Genomic DNA, 18,784 nt, shown 5'->3' with positions numbered 1-18,784 from the left:
GCTAGTTATTTTACAGCATCAAGTGATGCAACTCTGGTCTATAAGGAGAGCAGGTATGCTTCCTAGATCATGGGAAGGATATTTGAAGAATACAATGCATGTAAATGTTATGTCCCTGTGGAAGTTTGTGATTATTCAAGGAGGTGCTCGAACCCAATTGTGAATCCTCTCTTGCCACATTTGTTGTTATGAATGTAACAGAGATTAGATGGATGTGTAACATCTTCTAATGCATTACAAACTCCTTTGTAGTTATATTTCCTTTATTCCATGTGGATTTTTGTAGTATTGAGAAGGGTTATTCAATATACCTTTTTGCATGAAGCACTATCTCTCATTTGCATGCATGCATACACCTAGTTCAATGTATACTTTGCAAGTTTATCACCCTCTTACCTTGCAGTTCATGACTCTATTGCCCAATGGAGTAGGCACTGGTTTGGTTAGTTGTAGACCAAACATTTGTTAAAAATTGAGCATTCCTCTATCCTATGTAATTTAAGAATAGATTAGAGTTCTACATGATCTCATGATTCAGTAGTATAACTCAGGGAACATCTTAAGTGACTGCAAATTGCCTAGATAGATAGAGGATCATGTTATGCATGCCTACACCTTGCACTTGTGTATGAAATGTTGTAAGAACCCTCACTAGATTCTACCCCCAAACTTGTATTTTTACTCAGGAAATTTTATCAAACAGTTGGCATACATGAAATATCCCCAAATCTGGAACTATACTTTTCTTAACATAGATAAGTTTTCAATACTGCTGTTCCACTGTCTGATATATTTTGTCTGGTGAATTCAGTTCCAAATATTGCAATGAACCATGAAACATAGAATAAATAGAAATAGACTGGCAATTGTTTAATCAAAATTGCTACAAGACACAACCCGAAATAGCCTTCTTAAACAGCAATAACCAAGCACAGGAAGATATAAGAACAGATGCATACGATATAAGATTATATTAATGTCTAACATTGGGAAGCGCTAACATTAATATTATTTGCCTTGATTCAATACATTAATCACAGAAACAGTAAGCCACGAACAAATGAAGCTCCAATATCTTTAAGGCAAACAGGAAATAGCAGCACCTGCTAGATATTCTAATACCAAGACAAAGAACAGCAATGATAACTCTCTCTGATTCTGGAAATTAAGATTTCACACATAGGGGACTCAAATATCTTTCCCTTTGACCTGCGATATCAGCTTCTCACCCTGTTTCCCCCTTACGGCATCCCTGGAAGGCCACGTTATTGGTTCAGCAATAGTCTCTGCCCCATGAGAATTATGCGAACTGGCTATAGGAAATGATATTTTATTCTCATAGAATCAAACTCTTATTTGCTGCGTTTCATACCATAGAAAGACCCACGGGAAAACTATTTACAATCGCTGCCAATGAAATATTTCTACTAACGCTCCATAAAGTATAGCCCGTAATCCTTATATTGACCTTTTCTTAATTTGGACCCTTATAACACCCCCAATGGCCAATATTGAAGACTCGAAATTTAATAAAATAAATCGCTACTATTGCAAAGAGCAGCCAATATATATATTTATTGAACTCATCGATAGATAACAGAAATGAATCCCACCAATTAAATAGAATTATCAACAAACTCTCACAACTGCAATTATCTTAATATCGCATCCACGGCAAAGACTCCTTATGGCCAATAACATCTATTCAATCATTTTATTATCTCAGAAAGCAGTAATCTTTTCCCCAATAGCTATAAGCACAAAATAGCTCAAACTGAAACTTACCTGCAAATTTGTCTCCAATGGAGACTTTACAAATTTGGCACTGATGTAGACTCCATTGCGAATCTACCTCTTGAAAGAACCACGTTTTTGTCCAGCCCTTCCATCAAGCTCCTAAAGGTTTCCGTCTACAAAGATCTTAATTCGTTTATCAAATCCAAAAGCATCTAAACATCCCAATTACATTGCAAACCCTACCTTTTGTAACAATTTGATGAACCTTCTAGAATTTTCCAATTTCCACCTCATGATGTAGCTTCTAGAATAGGCTGGAGGATTTTATTAAAATAAAGTGACTTTTAATAATATTTTAGTATTTTATTGGAGTCACCTATCCTTCTAATATTTTAATTATTTGGACAACCTTAAAATAATTAATTTAATTAATTCATTTCACCAAATTGTCCGCAAGCAATGATTCACTGTACCTCCAGGATCCCAAATCAGTCTCAGGAATACTGCTCTGCCAATCCACTGCACCACTCTGCTATAATTGATTTCAATCACACTGTCATGCTGCAGCACCTTGGAAAATACGCCATCAATCATGAAAATTCTTGGATCCCAGGTCTGAAAATTAGAATACATCCAAAGAGTGGCCGGGTAAGCATGCTTGAATAAGTCCACCAAAGGGAGTATCCTCGAGTTGTTACCAACTCCCTAAAACATAACTATCCATGGGAATGCTACACCTAGATCCCACAAGCAAAAAGGCCATCCACCTTTCCCAATATCTGTAGTATCTCATTGCTCTAAACTGACTACAGGTGGAATGCCCAACTGCCACAACACTTCCTCTCTAACCTATATCCCAAAAGAGTGATCAACCTGTTGGTATCTGTTTTATCATCTACCAAACATTAGGATAGGATACCCAAAGGCATTCTATCCTCTCTTGAAAAATCACTACTGATTCCAAGGTCTATATGTGCGAACAAGCGACTTTAGTGGAATAGCTTCTTGGGTAGTGTATTCTGAAAATCTTACATTTAACAAGTATCTTGAACTGCTGGAGTTAGATGGATTTAGCAATTTTACGCTCTTCTTTTTTTTTTGGATTTTTTGGGATTTAAACTTTCAAAAGAAAGGGAAAAGGGATAGGGTTTGAAAAGGCTAATCTAATCCTACAAATTCTGGAGACAGTATCAACTGGGTGCTCTCGAGAAACCAAACCTTGCTTCGCCACACTAGGGACAACTACACAAGGCCGGTGCAATCTTCAATGGGTTTTGCTTATGATCACGATGTTGGGATGCACAGGGGACGAGCTCAAACTAACTTTGCACAGTAGAGTGGAAATCATCCATTTACCAAAAGTATGAGCGGAGATACACCATCAATTGATACTTATCAAATCCTGCATTCAAATTAACAACAATGAAAGCAAATCTAAATTAATTCTAACTAAGTGTTGAGGAAATTGAAACCATGCAAATCATTCAAATAATAGGGATTACAAAGTAGCGCACATGCAATATATTATCTGGAAATGACCTTAAGCAACAATACATCAAAAACCTCACACTCTCCAAATGAGAGGAGGCAACCTTATATAGTTTTTCAAAATAAATGAATGGCCGAGATCAAACAGCAATCAAGGGCTGAGATTGAAAGTCTTAAACCCTAATTAGGGTTTCCCAAAATACTATCAGCTCAAATGAATGAAAGAGTGACACGTGGCGCAGCTGCTAATTTCAGTGAGGTGAGTGGCCACTTTCTTCTTTCAAAGATTCAACGTATGTGGACACAATAAGCTTGACCTCCTCCATGGTGACACTTGGCAAACCGCCAATCTGGAAGTCGATGATGTCCACATCATCAGTACATGTGGCAAGAATGCCTTCCCACTCAACTGCTTGGGTAAGGAAGTTCTCATCGATGGAGAGGAAGTTTGCAATCTTTGAAAGATCGCCTTTGTAAATCATCCCTGAATCCTTGAAGAAGCTTGCCTGAATCCTGGCTCTCAGGTTCTCCGCTTGTAAATGTTTCTCCCTTAGGTTTTCCTTCTTCCAGATCTCTAACGCCACACGGAATACCTTGCCCAGGATCTCTCTAACACTTTCCTCTGTCTCAAAGCATTTGGTCTCGGATTTCTTCAGAACTTCAATCTGAGTGACCAAAGTATAGTACCATGTGTTAAAGTCGTACCTGTCTCCTGTCTGTATGATACCTGCATCCACTAAGCTTCTCTTCGACATGCCTCAGATAACCTTCAAATGAGGGAGTATTTCATTCTGAATTTCATCCACCTCTTCCCAAATGGAGGCTAGATCCTGGATACGATCGATCAATAAAGAAGATATAAGAACAGATACATACGAACAAATGAAGCTCCAATTTCTTCAAGGCAAACAGGAAATAGCAACACCTACTAGATATTCCAATACCAAGACAAAGAACAACAATAATGACTCTATCCGATTTTGGAAATTAAGACTCCACGCGTAAGGCACTGAAATATCTTTCCCTTTGGGATGGGGGCCTAGCTTGATTGGTGAGAGCTTCTAGTGGTGAAGCACAAGGTCAGGAGGTCTAGTCTCCCCCCAACCCACATGGTACCGAAGGACGTGTCATGCCAGTGTCATCAATCACGTTAAAAAGTTTACCCAACGCACTGCAATTTATAGGGGGGCGCTATACCCAATTCCTACAGTCTAAAAAAAAACATATATCTCTCCCTTTGACCTGCGATATCAGCTTCTCACCCAGTTCCCCCCCCTTACGGCATACCTGGAAGGCCATGTTATTGGTTCGGCAATAGTCTCTACCCCATGAGAATTATGTGAACTGGCTATAGGAAATGATATTTTCTTCTAATGGATTCAAACTCTTATTTGCTGTGTTTCATACCATAGAAAGACCCACGAGAAAACTATTTACAATCACTACCAATGAAATATTTCTACTAATGCTCCATAAAGTATAGCCCGTAATCCTTATATTGATCTTTTATTAATTTGAACCCTTATAACCACCCCCAATGGCCAATATTGAAGACTCACAATTTAATAAAACGAATCGCTACTATTGCAAAGAGCGGCCAATATATATATTTATCGAACCCATTGATCGATAACAGAAATAAAACCCACCAATTAAATAGAATTATCGATGAACTCTCACAACTGCAATTATCTTAATATCACATCCACAGCAAAGACTCCTTATGGCCAATAACATCTATTCAATCATTTTATTATCTCAGAAAGCAGTAATCTTTTCCCCAATAGCTATAAGCACAAAATATATCAAAACTGAAACTTATCTGCAAATTTGTCTCCAATGGAGACTTTACAAATTTGGCACTGATGTAGACTTCGTCATGAATCTACCTCTTGAAAAAACCAGATTTTCATCCAGCCCTTCCGTCAAGCTCCTGAAGGTTTCCTGTGATGTCCCCTCTTTGAAATAGAATTTGCTAATAAACAATAAATAGTAAAATTAAAATATTAAAAAAATTAAATTAAAATATAAAAGAATATAATTAAAATATAATGAATAGTCAAAAGACATAAAATAAAAAGTTGTGACTCCCTCAAATATAAGATATAAAAGGGAGAAGAGAACTTCATTTGAGGGGGCATAATTTGGGAATGAGAAGTGCAGGTCTGATTTAAATAAGAAATGCAGATTTGAATGAGAAAGTTGTGTCCCTTTAAAAGGGAAGAAATAATGAAGAGTTGCTTATGGTGAAAGGGTGTTTCTCTTGCCAAAGGCCATACATGACAAAGAGGTGTGACCTCTCCCTCACATTAAGAGATATAAAGGAAAGGAATCAAAAGCATCCAGTGAAATCATCATTAACTAGATCAGATCAGAACTGTTACTAAGTTACAGGTTTTGAGACATGGACCAGCTAGGACTCGACCCTAGGACCTTCCATATGCTGCTGGAGTGCTCTGCCACTGAGCTACTGGCCCCTCTTGGACCAGTCCATCATCGGTCCGGGTGTGGCTTATTTCCAACACCAACACCCCCCCTTAAGCCACACCTCTCGTGTGCTTGGGGCTCCTAGCCTGGACCTGGCTCTGATACCATGTTGAGACATGGACCAACTAGGACTCGAACCTAGGACCTTCCATACACTGCTGGAGTGCTCTACCACTGAGCTACTGGCCCCTCTTGAACCAGTCCATCGTCAGTTCAGGTGTGGCTTATTTCCAACACCAACAGGAGGCAGTAACATCCTTGTTCTTGGTGGTATGCATGGGGATGTGCTTAATATATATGTTTAATATAGGAAGCCTAATGATGTTCTTATGCTGAATTTAATAGTAATATTAAAATAGACTGCAACATGTATGACAGTCATAATATACATCCCCAGTACAAAGTGATATTGCCATAACTTTGTCCTAGGTCATAAATCTATTCTAATCCTTCTATTCCCCAAGGGAGATGGGTGCTGCTAGGGAAGGGCAGAGTTAAACCACTTCAATAGAAAGCCCCAAGGGTGAAAGGAATCCTCCTGAAATCTGGGCTGCAGGCTCCAAGGGTGAATGGACTGAGTTCCGGTAGTCTGGGCTACATTAAGGAGGTGGTGTCAAGCACCCTAGGCAGCCAAGCCCTCTTCTGGGAATGGGGTCAGATTGGTTTGGATTTAGGCATGGTTTTAATGGCATCATAAGTTATATTAAAGAGAATTAGTTAGTTATGCTCAAATAATCGTGATAGAAGGTAGTAACATAGATGTTGCTCTTAAGAATTGACATTGCAAACCCAAAGATCTTAATTTGTTCATCAAATCCAAAAGCATCTGAACACCCCAATTAAATTGCAAACCCTTTCTTTAATAATAATTTGATGAGCCTTCTAGACTTTTCCAATTTCCACCTCATGATGTAGCTTCTAGAATAGGCTAGAGGATTTTATTAAATATAGTGACTTCTAATAATATTTTATTATTTTATTGGAGTCACTTATTTTAATTAAATTAATTAAAACAAAGTTATCCTTTTAATATTTTAATTATTTGGACAACCTTAAAATAATTAATTTAATTAGTTCATTTCACCAAATTTGGGGTCATTACAAATGTTAAGTGGATTCACTTAAGGATGTCATTTCACTGTCATGATAAACTTTTTAGCAGTGAGATGGTGTTTTTTAAGTCTATAGATGCCTCTCATAAAGTAAAAAATGCAAACAATTTGAGTCCTATGTTGAAGGAGATTGTGATAGAGGTAGGCATTGAAAATGTACCACACTATTGGTGAGAATGTCTGCAGTCTGATCCGCAGTTGGAACATACTGCAATTGAACTAAGCCGTCTCCAACAAGCTTCCGAATAAAATGACAATGAGTTTCCACAAGCTTGGTTCTTTCATGGAAGACGAGATTCTTGGCAAGTTTGAGAACTCCCTGATTATCATAGAACAAGGGAGTCCGACCTACTTGAGATATTTGCATATCCGCAAGCATCCAGCGAAGCCAAACTGCCTCACAAGCTGCCTTAACTGCTCCTCAATACTCTGCTTCTATCGAGGAGAGAGCAACTCCCTATTCTTTTTACTAGTCCATGTGACTACACCAAATCCCAAACTGAACACATATCCAAAGGTTGATTTCCTATCATCAACCGAACCTAACCAATCTGAATCTATGAAACCATTGAGTCTAGGATCGTGACTCCGAGTGTAAAGAAGTCCATAATCAGAAGTGCCCTTCACATAACGCAGCACACACTTTGCTGCTACCCAATGATCAGCCTTGGGGGCTGTCATGAAGCGTGAAATGTAGCTCACTGCAAAACTAAGATCATGTCTAGTGGTAGTGAGATAAATGAGACTACCCACTAGTTGCCTGAATGTTGTTTCATCTACACGAGGAGAATCAGACTTGGCTGACAACTTTAGTCCTATCTCCATAGGCGTGGAAGCAAGTTTACAATCCTGCATTCGAAACTTGTCAAGCAAGTTTCGGGCATACTTAGACTGAGAAATAAAAAAGCTATCATCAGTCTGCCAAACCTCAACATCTAAACAATAATGGAGAAGCCCCAAATCTGTCATGTCAAAAGCCTTGCACAGGTCTTGTTTGATTTCTGCAATCAAATGTGTTGAACTACTAGTAATGATCAAGTCGTCAACATAGACAACAAGAAAGAGATCATCATCACCAGAGTGTTTGGAGTACAAATTTGGGTCAAAAGGGCTACACTGAAAACCATGAGCAACCAAGTACTAATCAATCTTGATGTACCACGCTCGAGGAGCCTGTTTGAGTCCATAAAGTGCTTTCATGAGTCTACATACTTGATGTTCTCTACTGGCAACCTTGAAACCAAGAGGTTGTGTCATGTAGACTTCTTCCTGCAACTCACTGTTGAGGAAGGCACTCTTAACATCCATCTGATGGACTTTCCATCCAAATTGAGCTGCAATAGCGAGAAGAAGACGAATGGTACTCATCTTGGCAGTAGGAGCAAAAGTCTCCTCATAATCAATGCCCTCCCGCTGTGTGAATCCTCGAGCAACCAATCTAGCCTTGTATTTATCTAAGGTACCATTTGCAAAATACTTGACCTTATACACCCATTTGCAGCTAATGGGCTTCTTCCCTGGAGGAAGATCAAAGAGAACCCAGGTGTTGTTCTTCAAAAGGCTTTGGTATTATGCGTCCATTGCCTGTTCCCACTCTGGAATCCCTTTTGCCTATGCATACATTTGAGGCTCATAAATACTATGAATGTTGGCCATGAGAGCAAAGTTAACTGTATTTTGCTGCTTGCCCTTATTTCTGGAAGATCTACCCTCAATGAGCTCATCAAGACAAAGATCACTGATGGTATTAGCCCACCATTTAGGCTGGAGAGTAGAAGTGCCAACATCAGATGCAGGAGAAATAACTAGAACTGGGGGTAGAACTGGAGGTGGAACAGGAACAAGTGGAAGATTAGCATCATCCGGAGGTAATTCAGGTAGTGCATCACCAAATTCAAATTCTGCATCATCCCTCCCATTAGGTGAACCCAATGGAAGACGGACACCCAAATTAGAAGCCTTCAAAGGCTGATCCTCAAAATGCTACTCAGACAAGGAAAGCTGAAATGGTCCTCGTTCTTCATCAAAGACAACATCACGACTGAAGATAAGACGATCAATGTCTACATCAATTAGTCAGTAAGCCTTGTGGTTGTCACTGTACCCTGTAAACATAAGCTTTCGACTCTTGGAATCCAACTTGGAGCGCTTGGCATCTCGAATCCATACATATGCTAAAGAGCCAAAAACTTTTAAATGACTAATCCTGGGTTTGCAACCAGTCCAAGCTTCCTCAGGAGTCTTCCCCTTAACAACATGAGTGGGAGACCTATAAAGGAGATAGACTGCAGTAAACACTACTTCTGCCCAATACTTCCTAGGAACATTTTTGTGTTCCAACATAGACCTAGCCATTTCTGTAATGGTGCGGTTGCAACGCTCTACAATGCAGTTTTGTTGAGGGGTGTATGGTGTGGTTAACTGACGTTTTATGCCATGTGTATCACAGAAAGTGGAGAAAGCAGTAGAACAAACCTCCCCCCCATTATCAAACCTAAGAATAATAATAGAACAACTATGTAATGTCCCCACTTTGAAATAGAATTTAATAATAAATGATAATAATAAAATTAAAACATTAAAAATTAAATTAAAATATAAAATAATATAATTAAATATGATTAATTAAAAATTAATTAAGTTAATGAAAAGTCAAAAGACATGAAAGGAAAAGTTGCGACTCCCTCAACAATGAGATATAAAAGGGAGAAGAAAACCTCATTTGAGAGGGGGGTATAATTTGGAAATGAGAAGTGCAGATCTAATTTAAATAATAAGTGCAGATCTGATTATGAAAGGTTGTGTCCCTTTCAAAGGGTAGAAATAATGAAGAGTTGCACTCTTTCAAAGGGTGCTAATGGTGAAAGGGTATGTCTCTTGCCAAAGGGCATACATGATGAAGAGGTGTGACCTCTCCCTCAAATTGAGAGATATAAAGGGAAGGAATCAAAAGCATCTAGTGACACCACACATCACCATTGATCAGATCAGATCAGAATGGTTATCAAGTTACAGGCAGTAACATTTGTATTCTTGGTGGTATGCATGGGGATGTGCTTAATACGTATGCTTAATCTATGAAGCTTGGTAATGTTATTATGCAGATTTTAATAATACTATTAATATAGACTGCTATAAGATGACAGTCATATTTAATTTCATGAGGATAATAGATATATATATATATATATATATATATATATATGATAATGATGTTATCAAGATTTATATTGGCTTGATATATATATATATACTTGATTATATTTTCTTAGATTATTTATATATGCTTGTCTTATCTCGTAATCAATCAAAGGAATGAATGGAGGAAGTATGTTAGGGAATTGCAGTTTACCGGTTCTCCCAAGATAAGTAGGCCACCCCAAGGGATGGAATTGTCATAGTGGGACATTCCTGCCTCTTGTGGGCCAAGAGGTGAGTTGTCATAGTGGGACGCTGCATGCTCTTGGGCTTATTTGGGTTGAGCAGTTTACAGGCACCCTCTCAAGGCTTTCCTACCAAACTAAACTATGATTGGTTATAGGTAGAAAGACATGTTTATCATTCTTTGCAATATATGTGCTATTAATCCATGTATTTATTCGTCAATTCGTAAGTTTATTCAATGAATCGATTAAGTCACTCTCATAATTTGAAAAAATAATAAACTATATTATGGAATTACTAATTTAGGATGAAATTCAGGTAATCCCTAGTTGGGGACATTACAAACTAGACTCTTTTTCTACTAAGGCCTTAAATTTCTGAAATACAGGAAACACATTTGATTTCTGTTTAAGAAAGTACCCCCACATCTTACGACTGAAATCATCAACAAAAAGCAAGAAATACCTGCACCCAGTAACAGAAGGTGTATTCATTGGACCACATACATCAACGTGAACCAACTGTAGTACCCTAGAGGCTCGCCATGAGTCACCATTCTTGAATGGTGTCCTATGCTGCTTCCTAGCCTGACAAGCTTCACAAACTCATTGATTCTGAGTTTGAATTTCAAGTAGGCCATGTACTAAATCTTCCCGAACAAGCTGAGTGAGGTAGTGAATGTTCAAGTGACCATATCACTAATGCCATAGACTGGTGATGGAGGATGATTTTGCTATGAAGGCATGCTCAAGAGAATCACCTATATCCACAAGTTTGTATAGACCATGATCCTCGATGCCAGCAGCTACAATAGTGTGTGTGGCACCATCAACAATCGAACACTTGTGTGCACTGAATACCATATCAAGCTGAGGAGAATGCCGCATGATCTAACTCACTAAGAGTAGGTTCAGTTCCATGCCAGGAACATAGTATACGTTGAGGAATATGAGATTCCTCCCACCAAAGTGTATCTGGACATTGCCCTTGCCAATAACGGTATACTCTTCACCTCCACCAAATATGATTAAATCAATATAGGGAGATAATTTTGTAAACCAATCACGCCTATGAGTGAAATGTCGTGAAGCACCAAAATCTATATACCGGGCAAAAGATTTCGCATGGTCTGTAGGTCTTTTAGCCATGAAGGCGTAAAAGGTAGACTCTTCCTACTCTGTGTGCTCAACGACATTGGCTTTAGGCTGAGACCCTCCTGCTTCCGTTGTTTGGAAGCTATCCGATTGCGACAATCCTTGATCATATGGCCATATTTGTGACAATAGTTGCATTGAAACTTCTTCTTCGAACCATCCTGAGACTAACTGGAGCCCTTCTGCTAAGATGATTGGGATGACTGAGATTTGCCTTTATCCTTGTGAAAGGATTTGGCTGCAAATGCTTTCTCTGAGGAGGATGAAGTGGCACTACTACCAAACTGTTGTTTCCAAAATTCCAACGATCCTGCTGCAGAAGTTTGGTGCATAACTCGGGAAACTTCAAATCAACATTTGTTGAAGTAATGTTGAGAGTTTCTATGAAGTGCTCATAGGATTTTGGCAGACTTTTGAGGGTGATGACTACCATATCCTCTTCCTCCATTTTTCGACCAATAACTTCGAGTTGATCTCGAATGTCTTTAATCTTTGTGAGATGCTCCTGTAAGGACATACGTTCATCCATCATAATGGAGAACAACTAATTCTTCAAGAAAAACGCTCAGCTTTTGTCGAATGTTTCATGCAATTCCTTCAAATGCTTACAGATTTCTGATGCTGATTTGCCAAAGGGAATTGGAGGCAACTGGTCATCTGTGACAAAGTGCTTGAGAAGCATGATAGCTTCTGAATTTCGGTCATCAAACTTGTCCTAATGTGCTCTGGTTGTGGTAGGACGAGATTCTTTTCCCAAAACAAGATCATCAAGGCGACAGTATTCAAAAATTGTCAACATGCGCTGCTTCCAAGTGTTATAATTCTTGTCATTGAATCTTTGACTGCCTTCCAACATTAAGTTGGTCAATGACGCCATTGTGCACGTTTCCCAATGCACGAAAAACGAGAAATCTCAAAAAAGGCATGAAACTAAAATAGAGGCAGAATCATGTACGAACTTTGAAAAAGACGAAATACAGCTAGCATGGATATTGAAGTAAAATTTTCGACTAACCCAGAAAAGCTCTCGAAAAACCCACAAAGAATTTGTAATCAGAATGCGAATCCGGCTTGAAATTGAGGATTAAAAAGTAAAACCCTAGCTGGCTGTAAAAATTGTGGGTTTGGTGCAGAAAAATAGCAAAAAAATCCCATTGAAAATGCAACCCTCGTCGCATAGAAAAACACGAACAGACATGGCAGAAATCCATTGTCACGAGAGACAGAGGTCGTGTAAGATCCATCGGAAGAAAAAAAGAAAGCCCCGCGATTTTAAATCACGTTAACACAGACTAAAGGGCGCAAAAATATGAAGATCGCGGGAGAAAGCCAAAGGGACACAGAAAAATGTGAACGAAAAAATGAAGTCGCGTTGCCCAAAGGAATGTCGATGCCAGAAATTTGTAGAAGACGAACCCACACAGAAGCCTTGAAACCAATGAAAAATCGCGAAAAAATGCGGGTATGTGCATCGCACGAATACAAAGAAGGGTATTTCAACCCTCATCGCGAGCTGCAGAGGAATTAAAAAAAAAAACGACACTCGATAAAATGCAAAAATAATTTGTGTCGCATGAGCATAGAAAAGTCGCCAGTTTGCAGAGAAAAACAACGCCAAAGACATAACCACGAATTGCTGGGAAAATGAAATGACTAGAAACCCAATAGAAAAATTTGAATTCTGAAAAAATTTCTTCGAAAAAGGGTTTGAAAAAAATTGACAAATTTATTTAATGCGTTTCCCGCTCTGATACCATATTACTGAGAAGTAATTTTGGTAAAAACTTAATTGTATTTACAAATGATCAGAAAGATCATTAAATAGAATACAACAGATCAATGTTTCTAAAAGAAACAATTGATGATGAATGAAAAAATAGAAAGTTCTAATATATACAAAATTACATCATATTGACCATTAAATAAATAAAGAATAGTATTCTGATACCCGAGACCCAAACCTAAACCATACCCATACTGGTATGGAGGGGGTTTTAAAGGAACCCAATAAAATAGCTTATTTGTAAAAAATTTAATATCTTACTTCCGTGTTCTTGGTGGAAGATTGGGGTGGAAATATCTCAACTCTTTAAAAGTTGCCCCTTTATATTTTGTTTCAACCTTGTAGCTCTTTTGGAAGTAAGCACAATTAGAGTTTATTTGATGCAATTCAACTGAAGAAGCACAATAACTTGTCTCAATGATACAATGACCTAGTTTTGTGTAATACAACCTTTGTCTTCGCACAAGAAAAGTGGAGGACACAACTACTTAGAAGCCTATAGAGTTTGATATATTTACCTATACAAAGATTGGACTATGTAGGATGAGGACACCCCCATGTTTATAGAAGATGAAAATGCTGATTTCAAGAGGCAAGCTATGAAGAGTGTAGCTAAAATAGAAGCATGAGACATTGAATTGAATGACATCATTGCCAATGATGTTAAATGTGAGGTTGTGAAGTCATCACCATCTAGTTTATGGTTGGAACCACAACTTTCTAGTATGACAATGGAGCCACAATCGACTGCTAAGACTAGACTTGTGCCCCAATTTTTCACTAGAATGAAGAAGGAAAAATTGTAATTTGTGCTAACTTCCATGTATGCAATTTATGATGATAATTTTCAATAACAATTATCAAAAATTCATAATACAAATCATATTTATTAGTTGGCCATCGTATTTACATGTATTATTTTTATTATCAGATCTAACAGAAAACACTTCTCCGATGTTTTATGGACTCATTTAATACATTTTGTAACTAAGTTTTGCGCAAAACTTACGCTTTTAAGGAATTTAAGTCTTTTTTTAACTTGTTGAGTTTTACAAAGTTTTTGCCAAGTAGTTGAATCCAAGTCAAATTTGGGTCTGCATGTTTTGCCAAGTCTGAGCTTGCAAACTATGTTTGAGATAATTAGATGCAGATTTCCATGCAACAAAAACACATCGTATGTACATTTATTTCTCTCCACTATTCTAGTTCTTTTGCTAGGATAAAGCATAAACATGTAATTGTTTTACTGTTCTTATGGAGCGGTCTATGTGTCATGAGTAAGCCTTAGTAAGTTTGGATTAGTTAGTGGTTATATGTATGGTTAGTTAAGCCAACATTAACAGACTATGGATTTAACTTCACCTAATCTAATTAAGCTACTGCTATTTGTATCGTTCTGGTGTGTTTTGGATTGCTCTGCTATGATTGAGAGGTTACACAATGTAAGTGGAATGTTGTTCTTTGGGTTCTTGATAGTTTGCCCACTTAATATTGCACATCAAATACTTTCATTCATTATTTTCTATTTAGTTTCTAATGTTCTGCAAATATTTTATCTTCCTGCTTATCTTCTATAGATTTTATTAAATATCTTGTCAAAAAAAAAAAATTCCTTATGATGATCTGCTGAAATAAGCTACAAAATTAAAAAAATATCCAAAAGAAAATAAAAGAAATGAATGACGATAATATTTTTCAGATATTGATTGTCCACTGTCTTGTGATCAAACAGATGAGATGGATTCTCTCCATATAAAAGACCCTGGCTAATACACCAATGGGTCTAGAGCCTGCAATATTTGATAATTCTAGTAATTGGATTGGTCCATCAGTAAAAGGGCCTGTATTGTTGTGCCTTAAGAAAAGATCTAATGATTATGGGTCTTGACAATGAAAGTGGCTCGGATGCAAATTGTTCATGAGATCGAACATTGTGCAACAATCATAATATCTAAGTCCCAAAGCTACCCCCATGCTAAGGAGATACACTACTCAAAAACATGGAAAATGTCAAGACTCAAAACTGAGTTGGGGGCAGCAGGGGATATAATTGCATAACAAGAACTATTCCACTAGATGCAATCTTCAATGAGTAGCTAGGCAAATGGTTTTTGCAACTCTTGGCTTTCGTTTATGCATGAATGCTTGACCATTTAAATCAGCAGTAACCCCAAAGGATCAACTGTAGTTAAGATTGAGTTATGAAAGATCCATTGGCTTCTAAAAAACTATTTACTGGTAGAAGTATTACAGTGGTGACATTTATGACTACCATCCTTTTCTTTCTTTCACTGGCATATCTAAATGGTGTCAAAGTGGATATTTAGTGGGGTTTGAGTTTATGTGAAGTATTTTTGCCTAAATTCGATGTTACTGGTTCTGGTACAGATCCTGGTTAGGGTTCATGGGTTTGGTTCGTGGATCCAGCAAAAAAAATTGGGGCTGGGGTCGTTTTGGATTCATCCATACAAAAAACATGTGAAAATCATAAATATATATAGCTGTAGACTAAAAACAAGAATTAAGTAGAATACCACGTAGCATAATATGATCAACAAAACCATCATAAACCCTGTCATTTAAAATATAGATGACAATTATTATGAAATATTCATTGTTCAAACTTCAAGGTTCAATATTAAAATAATAATATTAAGTTCAACAATCAATTTTCAACGTCATAAGGATTTTCAGATTTTCTAAATCATCAACACTAGCATCATCATTGAAATTAGATGATGTAGGAACATTTGAAGAATCACAAGCAGTGCCACTGACAATTGCAATATAAGTGTGCTCACTTTTCAATCTCAAGTGTAACATATTAAAAAGTGGAAGCATCCAAAAGTCAGTTTGCTATGGCTCCATATCCTATAGCTTCGCTGGAGGCAGCATCCGACAAGGATGGACGGGCAGCGACCTTCACGAGGTCTAGGGGCAGCAGAGCCCCCACCAAGCCCAAATGAAGACCTTCAAAACTACATGGATCTTCATGGCACACGATACTTTCATATTTTTTTAAAACACAATGTCAAAGGTGGGAAGAAAAATTAAAGAGAATAAAATTAGAGGAAAAATGGACAGATTGGCCCTAGGTTCACTGGGGTTCCCCCAGATCTTGCCAACGTTCATCCAAGATGAATTCAACCCTGATATAGCAAATCCTGATTGTATCTGTAGGTGGTTTGGACCGGATCATGAATCTGGTTTGAACCGAACCATAAGCTGGCCAAACTACAGGCAGATCTGGTAGCATAGCCTAAATTGTTCTGTTGACAATGGCAATCCATATAATAGCATTCAATTGAGGTTGGAGATCATATCTGTTACGTTTTAATACATTCAATAGCCACTAAATTATTGAATAGAAGTGTGCATTTGCAATCAAACATCAAATATGTACTGCCTTAATGTTATAAAAATTACAGGTTAAAAGTATTTTTGGAGAAGAGATTGTGGATTTCATTTTCATTGTTTTCTGCTATAGGATTACTCAACATTTAACACATGCACTCTCTACTCAATGATGACATATGAACCCCTACAAATTTTCCAAAAGCAGGAGCTCATTCCCATTTATATCGTATATATTGGAGTCAATGTATAATAAAAGAAAATGTGGCCCAAGGTCGAATGAGTATTGTTCAGCTCAGCCTTTAGAACCTAGTGTTTATTCAGCTTATAAGAGTTTGAATTTAGGGTTTTATTAAACTCAGAGGGATTGATATTTCAGATTTTATTCATCTCAAAGGGTTAAGGACTCGGGGTATTATTTCAGCTCAAATGGATTTATGTCTCAGATTGTATTCAGCTCCAAAAAAGTAGGGTTTATTCCTTTAATGGGCTTACAGTTTAGAATTTAATCAGCTCAAAAAACTTTTATGATTTAAGTCTTTGCTTTAGCTAAAGAATTTAGGGTTTAGGGTTTAAGGATTTGCCTAAGCAATCAACCAGCGGACTTTGCATAACATGAAGCCCAACAGTTTTCAATTGAAAATTATTACAAATTACGAACTAAAATTGCCACATTAATAATCAAATGATCTATAATACCATTCTCACAACGAATAAACTTGTCCTATATATTAAAACAGGTTTTAAGCTATAATTGAAAAAGCTGTAAATAATTATCTACCGGATGATTCGCTTGAATTAGAGACATGATTTGGGGATCCCTGTGGAGATTGGTGTAGACATCCAAAGCACTTCGTTTCGACAACACTAAGGCTCTGCGAATGGCCATGTTTACAACTTTCATAAAACAAGTTATTATTAGAATTCGTGGAAGCTTGGGATCATTTTCTAAGTTACGCTCTCTCGCAGATTTAGAAAATTGAATGAACAATGATTATTAATTCATCTGCAATGAAATGCAAATTTATTCCTTGATTCTAACTTTTTTATAAAGTTGAAGTTTTGTTCTTCCTTTGTTCAATAAAAAGTTTTTGTTTTGAGTCGGGGAAACAGAGTTTAAATTTAAATGCTAACTTTCATTAAGTAGTCTCTTTCCTTACAGTGTTTTGTTTTCCAAAAATTTTTATTCGATGGAACTAGTTGTGGGATTAAAGAAATTAGTTGAAGGTTAAAGAACTACTTTAGGGGTAGGCACAAACATTTATACGTCTATCTTCAAATACTATATATTTATATTTTTACAAAAAAAGAAGATTATAAGAATTTGGGTTGTCTAGTATTTTGTAGTGGGAAAAACTTCTATAATGATGTAATCTAAAACTAGCATATTTATATTTTATAAATAAAATATATGTAAAATATCTTTAACATTGATTAATTAATTTTATATGGTTAATATTTATTAGAATTTAGTCTTATTTTAGAATATGAAATGATTTGCATGAAAAAAATATAAAGTTTCTTTTAAATCTAGATTAAAAAACATAAAATAGAAGTTTCTTTAAAATCTAGATTTAAAAACATAAATTTTTAAATTAGAAGTTTCTTTTAAATCTAGATTTAAAAATATATTTTTTTTCATTTAAAAATAATGATAATAGGAAGTTGTTTTTTAATTTAGATTTTAGTCTTTAACTTATTTTTAAATTATCTGATATCTAGTCATTAAAATGACACGGATAAGAAAGTTGGGTGGGTGTCATTGTAGTATTATGCCTCTCGACATAAAAAACATTGAAACCAAATATGAAAATCCAACTGAAAATTGGGGGAAACATAAGCGTAATAGATCAATAGCAACCACAAGCCTAATCTATCACAAATCCAATCGTAAAACAATAGAAGCTTGCTAACTAATTCAACAATGAAATGAATAAATCAATGAGCAATAATAAATCAAACTCCCTATTAAAACCAAGCATGTGACTTCTATTGTTCTTCTCCTTCTTGATGCATGATATGGTTCCAAGCATGTGACTTCTATTGTTCTTCTCCTCCTTGATGTGTGATATGGTAGTGGCTCTCAAAGTTGCACGATACCTACAGAGTATAAGCGCAAGAATTGGAAGAATGTGGTTATCAAAAAAGGGATATTGATGCTCAATTTATAGATTTGAAAAGACTTGATTGAATGGATAAGATCAATTTGATAATAGAATTGATCAACGGTCAAGATTTGATGAGGCAAGTTGGTGGGAGAAAATTACTCATCTTGACTAGATATG

The 18,784-nt window shown here is 36.8% G+C and overlaps 1 protein-coding gene across 1 annotated transcript in view; it reads right to left on the bottom strand.

Annotated features, from left to right (window-relative positions):
* Positions 1 to 17,565, bottom strand: part of LOC131030645 (NADH kinase) — a 153,839-nt gene extending 136,274 nt beyond the window's left edge. The window contains exon 1 of the mRNA XM_057961552.2: positions 17,281 to 17,565. Within this exon, the coding sequence (XP_057817535.1) occupies positions 17,281 to 17,403 (123 nt within the window). The 5' untranslated portion in view covers positions 17,404 to 17,565. The remainder of the gene's footprint in view (positions 1 to 17,280) is intronic.
* Between the last annotated feature and the right edge of the window lie 1,219 nt (positions 17,566 to 18,784).

Source organism: Cryptomeria japonica, chromosome 3 (assembly GCF_030272615.1).
Source record: "Cryptomeria japonica chromosome 3, Sugi_1.0, whole genome shotgun sequence".
Taxonomy (NCBI): Eukaryota; Viridiplantae; Streptophyta; class Pinopsida; order Cupressales; family Cupressaceae; genus Cryptomeria; species Cryptomeria japonica.
The sequence above is the reverse complement of the archived record's forward strand: the minus strand, read 5'-3'. Positions and strand labels throughout refer to the sequence as shown.